We start from the raw sequence: 12,103 nt of genomic DNA on the forward strand, positions 1-12,103 counted from the left end.
ACTGTTGGCTTCAAGTACATATTTTGAAAATTAGTTCTATTATTTAATTACATGTTGTGGAAAAAAAGTCTTTCTTACTTGTGAGTTTTATGGGTTCTTGAGAACTCACTTAAAGTTCCTATTTCTTCAGTCTGTGCAATGTATTTTCAGCATTCAGTTTTATAAGCTTCAATCGCATTTTATTCTTACTCTTCCCTTCTCAAGCATCCTAATATATTCTCCAGAAAGTCAGTTCTTCCCTAGTTTCAACAGCTTTCCATCAACCATTTATGAGCTTCTTTAAAAAAAAATACACAATGTTATATGTGTATAGATATACATCACATAACTGTATATATATAATAGTATACCTACTATATGTGTTCATATATATAAACACCAATATATAACAGTATTACAATATTTCTGATTTTATTTTCTTTCCTATTATAACCTAAGGTATTTTTATGCACATATATTAGCTTTGTTAAATGCTAATCTCTTGCATTTGTTAAACAGATTTTCACTGATTTCTCTATGACAGCAACTGATCTGAAGAGTGACAACTGATTCATTCTGTAATGTGCTCGCTGAATATGTAGCCTAAAGATTCTTTTCTATTGTATACAGCCTTGGAAGAAATAACCTTCTAGCAGGTATGATTTTCTCCCATGTCACATTGTTCCCTGCAGATGTACACATTTCATTAATAATGTAATTTTTAAAAAAGTCTGTTTTATGTATGCATACATTCACACATTCAAAATTGCTGTTTCTTTGGTAAATTCCTTGCCTACTGAGCATGACTGTGTTACAGTTTTGCTATTTGCAAGAGATGCTAAATGAACCTCTTAACCTTCCTGTAGGTGATGATTCCAGATAAAAATGTACTAGGAATACAAGTTGCTTTTTAGACTACCATGATTACTGCTGACAGACTAACATGGGGGCTAGAGTAATCCATGTTATTATTAACTGTTTTAAAAGGACTCCCATTCTTTTATAATAATCATGAAGGAATATGAGTATATTGACATGTAACTGCATATTATTTCCTCCTTTTCTTTTTGAATTCTCCATTCAAAGTCGTGAGAGACAAAATGATCGAGCCAGTCATGATCCTGCACCTCACTGTTTGGCAGGCAGGAAGTAAGTGAATTTCTTATCTTGCTGGTTGTTCTTTAGCTACCAGTGCTAAAAAACATCCTTAGTCTTATTTTCCTTTCAACAGTCAAAAATGGGGAAAGGGGGGCGCGGGGAGAAGGCAGAAATGCCCTTAAAATAGCTGAAGAAGCCAATCTGTCTCTTGGGGAGATCAAACATCATTCCTAACCTCTAAAGGAGGCAACGCTAGTAACTCAGTTATAAAAGAAAGCTCCACTACATCTCTACTGCTTGAGGTGTTGTATTTTAAGACGTAATGTAAATCAAAGGACTTGATAGTTTGTGACTTCAAAATCCCAAGTCTATTTATTTATTTATTTTGCATTAGCAACAGATTTTTCCTTGATTTCTGGCTTAAATCCAGTTAAAATAATTATATATAACTACTTACCTAAACCTTCTCTTTCTGCTCAGTTGATTATGGTATTATTCATTTTCTCTCCTGAAGTGTTGAAATACTTCTGTACACTATTAAAATGTTTCTTGCCTTCTCCCTGAGGTAGCTGCATTTCAATGATGAGTGATGTAATTCCTTCAATATAATAGTTCGTAATTGGTTTGTTAAGTTTAGTATGCACTCTGGGATTTTTTTTCAGGAAGGGCTACAAACAAGTAACTATCATTCTTACTCTCTAGTATGTCATCATAGCGCACTTAGAAATTCCACAGCTGTGATTAAACATTACCATGCCATGGTGTATTGAAGCAATGTCATGATGTAAGGGCAAGAATTTTCATCAGTCAGTAGGGAAGTAAAGAAGCGAACAAAGATTCAATCATCTACTCACTGCAGAAATACAAAAGAAATAGCAGTATGTAAAAAAAAACACTGACTCATGTAACAGTATCTGTGGAGAAGATTAATCGGAGTATAAACTCCAGAGTGTGGCCTTTGGTATGGCCAGGGAACTCAGTAATGCAATTAGAAAGGCAAATGTAATCTGAGGGGGGTAAAAATAATAATTGTCCAAAGACTTGGGAATGCATATGTGTAAGAATATGCTTCAGACCTAACTGGTTAAATAATTGTCTCAAGAAAGATATTATTAATATGCAGTGTCAAAAAGTAAGGGGGGGGGGGGGGGGGGGAAGATGGATCAGTAAAAAGCTATGCCTTAGAAGCTAGGAAATACTGTCTACAATAAGAATTGTTTAAATCAAATTGAAATAATCTTAATGAAGATATTAAAACAGAGCAAAAAGTTTTGCACACATTTTCAAAAAGACAAGAAATAAAGAAGCAGTGTACCACTAAACTGGGATAGAGATTAAAAACAAGAGGACATGTGATGATTTTGGCCATGATGGCAACAGCAGTATATCTTGCTACATTACTGCAGTGTCTGTCTCCATTTCTGAATCTACTCAGACTCCCATTCAACTTCTGATGTGGTGTTATGTGGAAAAGTATATACTAAGCTGGAGATGATAGCATTGGCAGAGGAAACATGAACAAGGAACTGAAAACAGATGAGCTACTCATACATCATACTGAAAAGGGGCAGTATCAAGTTAAAAGGAAGTCGCTAAAGGTGGCTTCCTGAAAGATTGATCTTGGGGCTGAGTTTACTTTAGCGTTTTTATCACTATCCTTGCCACCACTCTGATAAGGGCATGAAGTCAGGAGAAAACACAGGAGCAAGACAACCAGAACATGAGCAACAGACATGCAGAGCAGACTAGGAAAAATAATAAAATGCTACAGAATTCTCGCTTTATAGTCAACTTTATATCTGGAAAACATTGAGGAAAAGCCTAAGGAAAAACAGATGAGCACAAAATGGTAAGAAACCACTTTTCTGAGGAGAATGCAAACATGATCCTGTGGTGTTCTGGGACAGATAAAGAAACCAGTTCATTTTGCAAAACACCACTAAGGCATTACTGGGAATGTTTTGTAGAAGTCACGTTCAGGGTGAAGTCACGTTCGCAATTCAGACTTGAATCCACAGGCAGAAAGACAAAAAACATGGTAAGAGAAATGAAGAGAATGTTTTATAACAGGAAACTTTTAAGAGCACGTCTTACATAGTGAAGCAAAACAAAGGCTGATGAGAGCCTTTTTTCATCTACTAATCCATCAAACAAAAACTGTGAAAGGACCTGTTTAAGCTGACACATTTGCTAGAAGAATGAGTGAGTATAAAGCCTATCACCACCACATTAAGGCTGAGAATTACAAGGTTTCTAATCATCATGGCACTGAAGTGCTGTAACAGCCTTTCACTAGGAATACTGACCATAAGAAACCTGGCTACTTCTACAAAGACATTTGCTCAGTTTACAAAAGAGGTTATATGATGTAGTTGCCTGCTGGACTCCATAGGTTAAAGTGGTTTCTTACAGATTACTCTTAGCAGCTCTCTCACTGCAGCTCCTGCTGGCACCACTGCCTCACGTGCACAGAAAAAAAGTGTGCACAGTCTACATTTTTTCCAGGACACAGAGGGCCAGAAGCAGCCACGAGATGTTTGAGAAGTTTATGATGGAGGTCTCTGAGGGCTGACAGGCAGCCAGGAAGTTATGGGTTAAACCTTGCTGTGTGAGAGAACCGGCACTGAATTCCAAATGGGATAGGGCCATACAGCTCAGTTAGGGTAAACAAATGGTTATGATTCCTGTCAAGAACAATTTTTCATCTCCATAAAGCTGAGTTTAATAACATGGCATGGGCACCATTGAAAATGGGACTATTAACTTTCCAACAATTTCCCCAAATTGAAATAGAATCTGTTTTGGCAAAAACAGTACAGTTGTCTACCAAGAAAAACACTTTAGGTAGTTATATAAGCAATAAAAATAAATGTTTTATAAAATTCACCCAGAAGGACTTATAAGTATTAAAACAAACAATAATAATTAACCAGTTTTCATGAGCTATGAAACAGCCAAAACCAACAATTCATACAGCTGAAGATGGTGAAGTCATTCCTTCTACTGCACTCCAAAGCCTGACCACCTGTAGAGATTTAAAAAGATATATATCCAAAGAATTAATTTCCCTAATAAGGACAGAGTGCAAAATTCTGCTGCTTACCATGATTTCATTTTGCCAAAGTAATGGAATTTTATGTAAACTTAATCGGTTTTATAACTACTTGTTCTTCTGGAGCAGAAGCAAATCATTGGGAAGACGGATGAAATGAAGGAGCATCTACTGAATTTCCTTTTGCATTAAAAACCCCAAAACTGTCTCCAGTGAGGCTCCTGCTCATTACTGCTCCCTGAAGCAACCTGTCTTTCCATGCTAATGAAGAGAATTTAGGAAGAAGAAACAGGTTAATGTTAATCTCTGTTGTCATGTTCTATTTTTGACACAAATGTGATAATTTTACCAGGCATCAGTCAAGGACTTTGCACTGAAAGGACACTATTAGTATCTTCTCACAGGCTAGAATCTCATATAGCCTATCTGCAGACACCATATTGAAAGAAGGAATAATTTACCAGAATGAATTTGGGACAGAGCATGACTAGGAGATAAACTAGGAGGCAACAACAGTTACTTGTGTTGGCAAAATGAAGGTTGGGATGGGTTATGACAATATTTCATAAATGTATTTGGGGGGAATAAATTAAGTGAAGAGAACATTTCAAGTTAAAAGGTAATACAAGATCAGGTCCAGGAATAAATTTACTCTGAAAACATGCTTGAACTTTTGAGTTCTTAGACCTGGCTTTCTGTGCTCGGCAGTGGTGCGAGCAACCTAAACTCTTTTAAGATGAAGCCTGATGATTTCATTTCTGTGCCAGGACAAAAACGATCCTTGAATTATAAACTCAATGCTGGATCTCTGGTTATGGATTTCTGGCTGATTGCGCTGATTTACCCCCACGGAGGGGACACAGAGCAGAGATGCTAAGGACCAGGTGACCACACTGCTCTGTGTCAGCCTGGAGAAGAGGAGGCTAAGGGGTGACCTTATCGCTCTTTACAGATACCTTAAAGGAGGCTGTAGCGAGGTGGGGGTTGGTCTGTTCTCCCACGTGCCTGGTGACAGGACGAGGGGGAATGGGCTTAAGTTGTGCCAGGGGAGTTTTAGGTTAGATGTTAGGAAGAACTTCTTTACTGAAAGGGTTGTTAGGCACTGGAAGAGGCTGCCCAGGGAGGTGGTGGAGTCACCATCTCTGGAAGTCTTTAAAAGACGTTTAGATGTAGAGCTTAGGGATATGGTTTAGTGGGGACTGTTAGCGTTAGGTCAGAGGTTGGACTCGATGATCCTGAGGTCTCTTCCAACCTAGAAATTCTGTGATTCTGTGATTCTGTGTGTGGCTAATGTATTAATTATGACTCCCCATAAGTTCCGCTGGCTGCCCGGGGAAGCACTGACTCAGGGTAACGAGCAGGGTGCCGGTTTTATTTGGGGGTGCTGCAGGCTCGCCGCAGACCGCTGTAACGCTGCGGAGCCTCCCCACACGCCGAGCTGCCCGCCATGACGCAGCCAAGCTCCTCCCCTCCGCCCCCCCCCCCTGAGGCCACGTGACCAGCGGCTTCCCATTGGCTCCGGGCGGCTCCCCGCCCCCTCTCCCCCATCCGCTTCCTCAGGGCGGTCCGGGAGGGGAGGGGGGGTCCGCGCATGCGCGCCGATGGCGGTGCCCGCGGTGCCCACGCCGCGCTACGAGCACGTGTGCCGGTTCGGGGAGGTGTACGCGCCCGCCGAGGACACCTTCCTGCTGCTCGACGCGCTGGAGCGCGACGCGGCGGGACTGCGGGACGCCGGGTAGCCGCGGCATGGCGGGAAGCGCGGGGCGGGAACAGCCAATGGGAGGGCAGGGGGCGGGGCCTGAGGGCAGGGGGCGGGGCCTGAGGGCAGGGGGCGGGGCCTGAGGGCAGGGGGCGGGGCCTGAGGGCAGGGGGCGGGGCTTGGTGTTCAGGCAGGATGGGGGGGGGGGGCTGGCAGCGGCTGCCCGGGGGGCTGGGTCTGCGATGGGTTCCGGAGGAGCGCAGCCGGGGCTGGGCTGTGGTGTGGTTCGTGGAAGTTGTAGTGTTAGGCACGGGAGAACTGGCACGTTTCACAGAATCACAGAATTTCTAGGTTGGAAGAGACCTCAAGATCATCGAGTCCAACCTCTGACCTAACACTAACAGTCCTCCACTAAACCATATCCCTAAGCTCTACATCTAAACGTCTTTTGAAGACTTCCAGGGATGGTGACTCCACCACTTCCCTGGGCAGCCTGTTCCAATGTCTAACAACCCTTTCGGTAAAGAAGTTCTTCCTAAATTGCCCTGTGATAAACAGGAATCGGTTATATAGGCGCATGTGGAGCTGGCAGTCGCTGTGAAGCAGCCCACACAAGGTGGGCTGTTAGGGCCCAGCAAGTATTTCAGCATGTTTGGGAGAAGGGCACCTTGGCAGCAGGTTTATATGGTACAAAAAAAACAGTCACCCAGAATTTTCTGTCTTTAGAATTGCCATCTGCCTTGAGATAGGGTCAGGATCTGGTGTGGTTTCGACGTTTCTAGCTTCCATTATTGGATCCAGCGCACTCTACTTGTAAGTACAGCAACACTTACTGAAGCTGTGGCATGAAATAACAAAGAATGCTTTGTCCTCAAAATACATCCATTGCACAGTCAAAAGCTATACTTCTCACAAAGAAATGCGAGCTCGGTTCTACAGATACAAAAAATCAAAGTGAAGGGAGCCTAAAGTATTTACTTCAGTTTCTGTAACAACTAAGCAGTGGTGTGGTTAAACTCATTTTTTCCACTTCTTAGACAAATTGCTGAGCTTACACTTGTGTTTACCGTGTTGAATCCTAAATCTTAGCCACTGAGTAGTCTTACTGAGTTCTGATGACGTACTAGTTACCTGATTGTTGGCAGTAACTAAATTTTATTAGCAACTGTATGCATACGTACTTACACAGAGCTGGCATTGAAAAGGTAAACATCCTGCTAAATGTTTGTTTCACATACTTCAGGTTTCAGACAGTCATTAAAGAATTTCCAGGGCAGTGTTGAGTGGTGTAACTGCTGATACATTGTATTTTCCTGTCCCTTTTTTCCTATTACTTGCAAAGTAAAGGGTACTCACCAATATTGTGTTAGCATATAGTTTGCAGTGTTAAACTTCCAGGTCGAGTAGCTGTTAACTTCCATTTTCTAATATTTTTATTTAAGATGTACAGATATCAATCCGATGGCAGCTTACTGTACACTGGAGACAGCTCTGCTCAACAATGTTCACCTTCAGCCAGTCATTACTGACTTGGTAAGACAGATGTTTCAGTAATACCTTCTTCATAATTTCCATTTTACTTTTTAGACACACTGAAAAGTAACCATAAAGTCCAAGAGAAAAATATTCTCTTGATAAGGACAGATGAAAAAAATGATGAAAGGCCAAAGTGCAAGAATAAAATAATACCTTTATGTCTGTAATATGTGTCTCTCGCTCTTCTACATTTCATGTAACGTTGTCTTAAGACTGTTTGAATTGTTCTGTTTCTCTCACACTTAGAAAGTTCCTGAGTCAGGCTGAAGTGTTTGGAACCAAACCAAAGTTGACAGTGCATTGCACTTAAGAAGTAAACAAAATAGACATGGATCTACATGTACTTTTAACTAATCCAGTATTATCGGGCTCATGTAGCACAGACAGATGGACAAATAGTTTGTTTTCTAGAGTGGTGATGTAGTTGTATTACAGAAGATTGGCTTCAAATTCAGTTTATTCTCTTATATAAAACTAACTGTTCAGAATTTAAAAAAATATATATTAAATACTTTCTGGTTACTCCTAGGTCATTTGTAGGTCTGAATTTCCATTATTACCTCATGAATGCTGAAGTTTTGTAATTTAATGCAACACACTGTATTGTTTTGTTGTTATTGTTTAGGTTGGTCTGTGTTGCAGTTTAAATTAATAGAAGAATATGCAAGATTACATAATATTTTTTTGTAAATGGAAATGTTTCCTTTGTTTTTGTTATTATTAATTTCATCTGTAGGTCAATGGATTGTCACCGAGATTAAATGGGAAAGTTGATCTACTGCTCTTTAATCCGCCATATGTGGTAACACCCTCTGAAGAGGTAGGAAAAAATAGATTTTAAATCCACAATAAAACTAATTCTGCTGTCACAGAAGATGGCAAATCAAATAAGCTGTGGTACAAAAACTCAGCTTGTTCAGTGACCTTTTCTTAATTTTCAGTGTAGGTTTGTTGTTTGTTTCAAAATAGTAAATGGTTTTGTGGAACCAGTCAATAACTGTACAAGTTGTAACAACTGTTTTAGTGAAAATGATTTATCAGAACTGATAGTAACACTACGTGGGAATAAAGATTGCTGGAGGTAGTTTCTCCATCAAGACTTGTTAGACATGCATTTTCCGTTGGAAACCTTCTATAAAAATATCTTAGCATTTTTGTTTTTCTTCTGCTTCCTCAGATTCTGTGTTTGTGAGTCTGATTTTGATACTCAAAGGGTTCACTGGCCATCTTTCACTTGGCAAATGAGATCATACAAGATTACAAGAAAATACACGTAAAGCATGTGACAAAACGCATCTCTTCCAACTAAGCATTATAAATAGAACTTGAAACAAAAGCAATACATTCATCTTGCGTGGAGTAGTTCTGAAGGAATTTTGCTTCATAAACCAATCTGCTGAATCAAAGTTGTCAGAGTTCTAATGGCAGATGCCTGAACACAGAGATCATGATGATGCTTCTCTTCTAAGTACCACTGACACTCGTATTATTCTGTATTGAGTAAGATGGCCTTTGCTTTCATCCTTCCTAGGTGAAAAGCCATGGAATAGAGGCATCCTGGGCTGGTGGCAAAAGGGGCAGAGAAGTAATGGACAGAGTTTTTCCACTAGTGGCAGACTTGCTTTCACCAGGAGGATTATTCTACTTGGTCACAATTAAAGAAAATAATCCAGGTAATTGCTCTCCTTTGACCCTTTTGTGCCAAACTAGATTTAACACTATTCATCAAGTTGTTGATCACAGCAATGTTCTGGAGGTTATCAGACCTCAGTCAACATAAGCAAAAAAGTACCCAATGTAATTTTAATTTAATGCGGCAATAAGCATATTACCTAAGATTGACAGTTTCAAAGTCTGAAATCTTCTAACTAGGTAATGAAGCCTGTCCAACCCTTTCTTACAAAAGAGAATAGTTTTGTAGACTTTAGGTAAAAAAAAAAAAAAGCCTTCACCTGGAAATGAGATGTCATTTATCGCTGACCTGCATAGAGAAGAGATTCGGAATTGCTCCTTCTGATCTAATGCTTAATGGGCTGTACATTATGAGGTGGCTTCAAGGACAACGATTATTCTTTCACTGTTTTGATTGATTAGGCAGCTTTTGGGAGAAGGTGCTATGAATTTCAGTTTTTCCTGCAAATTAGCTTCATAATTGAACTTTTCATTGTGATAATACCAAAATATGGAACTGCAGTTAGTATAAGCTCTGTTTCTTCTGTATGGAAGACTACTTTGCATGAAAATTACTGTCTTAAAGAGTAAAATGATAAATTATAATCTTTGCAGCCTATGTTTTGCAGACATCTTAGCATTGCCTTTTATAGCTGATTTCTGCATAAACTTTATTGTAACATTGTGCTTTAAACTACAGATGAAATTCTGGAAACAATGAAGAAGCACGGCTTAGAAGGCACACGAGCACTTTCCAGACAAGCAGGACAAGAGATGCTTACTATCCTCAAATTTAGGAAACCTGGATAACTGTTCTTACTACATATACCAGGCATACAGGAAGTTGAATACAGACCAGTGAAGCTGTAAAATCATTTCTCACACTCTTAAGGTGTATCCTTACTTCCTGATTACTGCAGTGAAACTGATCAAGACTCTGTATTTGTTTTTATTCTAGAGGTCAACCAGCTTTTATCTGCTGTCAGAGGTACAGCTGTCCTCTGGCTCTCCACAGGACAGATGCAGGTGAACTGTGAAATACCTTACCCCATCACATTTTGCACTTCACCACTTTTTGTCTCTGTAAATAAGAATCTGTATATTTGTCTTTGTTGCTTAATTAAAAGAATGTACTTGATATAATGCTTCCTGTTTTAATAGTTAACTCTATACCTGTGCTGGGTTTAAATATTTGGTGTTACTTGTTTTGATGTCGTATGAAGCACTTTCCTTTTGCAAGTCTAAAGCACAGTTAGTGAGTTTGTTTCTGTAGTAGAGAAACCATGTACTTCTGAACTGAAAGATGCAGTAAGTGCATCTCTAGAGCTGAAAAAAAGTAGGCTACTGCTCTCCTGATATACGGGTTGATTGTTCTCCCTTCTATGCCATTTTACAAGGAGCGTTTGTACCACTGTAGAGATGTAGAGTTCTCATCTGTGAAAAGGTATTGAGGAAAAAAAAAACATATGAGATGCTATTAAGAAGGCTAGTTACTGGATACCTGAAAACAATGAATATTATGTGGAGAAGTAGAATGAGTCCTCTCTGAAAATCGTTATACAAACTAGGAAGCTAGTTCCTGAACGCCAGATCCTTACAAAAAGCTTTCCTCTACAGCTTCCCCCCACCCCCACCCCGAAGTGCCCACAAAGTGTTCAGCGTTACCCCAGGGGCAACGCTGGTGTGAGGTGGGCACAGTCCCAGGAGGAAGACACTGCTCACATGCAACACAAAGCTAGAGCCACTGTAGGCGCACAGCACTGCTAACACCGCCTTGAAGAATGCTTTCAAAGAAACTGTTAACGTTTTGTGGCTACAGAAATTTAAACAATCAGCTCTCTCTTTTCATGGGAACTAAAGTCACAAGTTTTTGTGTAGAATGCTGGGGCATTGGAAAGACTATTCCACTTAAGACTTCAGAACTAAACATATGACTCTCTACTTGCCCAGCCTGTACAAATTTTTCCATGTTTGGAACTGACCACCCAAAAAACTCATCTGGGAGATTTAAAAAAAAAAAAAAAAAGAAGTTATAGGCAGAACAACATGCAAGAAATTAAGTGTAGGGCCTGTTAGAAGAAAAATTTGACTGAAAGAATAGCTGGATCATCTGAGGATTTGAGATACCATAATGCAAAGTAATGCAAGAAGCTGCTTTTGACTGATACAGGTCACACGTTGATGCTTTTCTGGCATAAAGATTATTCCTTACACTAGCCTAAAGTATATAGAAAAAGTATTGGATAGCAGAAGATATGCACTGGTTATTGTTTTACATCCTCAGGTCACCATTTTCCAACTCAGAAGATTAGTGCCAAACACTGCAATTCAGCATTTCAAGCAGAGCTAGTACATCCCTTTCAGTAACATTTTTTGACAATATGTATTTATATAGATGCATATGAACGTGAATATGTGCACACAGGAGGAGGGTTTACAAAGCAGTTTCAGTCATATAAAGGCTGTTGCTTGATATTTGTTATAAACCAGACTCCCTACTACTTGAAACTAAGTTTAACAAAGTGAGTTTTATTGACTAAAGTGAGGCCAGACTCAAGTCTTTGATTCTTATTTCAGAATATCTTGTCCAAGGACTGCCAAAGGTGAGAAAGAGATGTAACCTTGTGGACATCTGTATATGAAATGTTTCCATAGTCTATTTCCAGTGAAGAATTTAAGCAGTTCCTGTTCTTGCAACTTACCAACTTGTCAATTATAAAAAGTTACATTTCAGTTCAGCAGCCCCCTAACTCTATAACATTTTATAGTCAACAGTAGACCCTTTGCTAAGCAACACTTCTGGTTTTGTTCAGTTCTCCCTTACTATAAGGAAAGGATTTTGCTTTTATGAATAATTGTGGTTTTGGTGTTATATCTATACTGCTGCTCATCCTTAAGACAATTCTAGAAGGATAACAAGTTAGGGTGCTGTGCAAAGGTCACAACATTAAAGGACAATTTTAAGAAGATGTAGTCAAAAAAAAAAATTAATTAAAAAAAAAAAGTCAAAAGACAACTTTAAGATGTATTTTGATGTGTACTATTAATTTCTGGAATTCTGTCACACA

General features: G+C 39.5%; 1 protein-coding gene and 2 long non-coding RNA genes across 5 annotated transcripts in view; 2 read left to right on the plus strand and 1 right to left on the minus strand.

The window, feature by feature from the left end:
* LOC119715599 (uncharacterized) overlaps nucleotides 1–2,158 on the minus strand; it is a 30,257-nt gene extending 28,099 nt beyond the window's left edge. For both annotated transcript variants that reach the window (XR_011804312.1, XR_011804311.1), the window contains exon 1: nucleotides 1,535–2,158. This is a non-coding gene — a long non-coding RNA (uncharacterized lncRNA). The remainder of the gene's footprint in view (nucleotides 1–1,534) is intronic.
* LOC119715600 (uncharacterized) lies at nucleotides 51–5,232 on the plus strand. The gene is made up of 3 exons (XR_005262837.2): nucleotides 51–635; nucleotides 1,066–1,128; nucleotides 4,259–5,232. It is a non-coding gene; the product is annotated as an uncharacterized lncRNA (long non-coding RNA).
* Nucleotides 5,233–5,675: 443 nt separating this feature from the next.
* Nucleotides 5,676–10,178, plus strand: HEMK2 (HemK methyltransferase 2, ETF1 glutamine and histone H4 lysine). 2 transcript variants are annotated; one of them, XM_038165536.2, is made up of 6 exons: nucleotides 5,679–5,864; nucleotides 6,555–6,641; nucleotides 7,271–7,361; nucleotides 8,101–8,184; nucleotides 8,896–9,037; nucleotides 9,736–10,178. In XM_038165536.2, the coding sequence occupies exons 1-6, from the start codon at nucleotides 5,731–5,733 to the stop codon at nucleotides 9,843–9,845; spliced, it is 648 nt and encodes a 215-aa protein (XP_038021464.1). In that variant the 5' UTR covers nucleotides 5,679–5,730; the 3' UTR covers nucleotides 9,846–10,178. The 2 variants fall into 2 exon arrangements, with proteins under 2 accessions (XP_038021465.1, XP_038021464.1); XM_038165537.2 differs by lacking the exon at nucleotides 6,555–6,641 and having other exon boundaries at nucleotides 5,676–5,864.
* The last annotated feature ends 1,925 nt before the right edge of the window (nucleotides 10,179–12,103 follow it).

Source organism: Anas platyrhynchos, chromosome 1 (genome assembly GCF_047663525.1).
Source record: "Anas platyrhynchos isolate ZD024472 breed Pekin duck chromosome 1, IASCAAS_PekinDuck_T2T, whole genome shotgun sequence".
NCBI classification, from domain to species: Eukaryota; Metazoa; Chordata; class Aves; order Anseriformes; family Anatidae; genus Anas; species Anas platyrhynchos.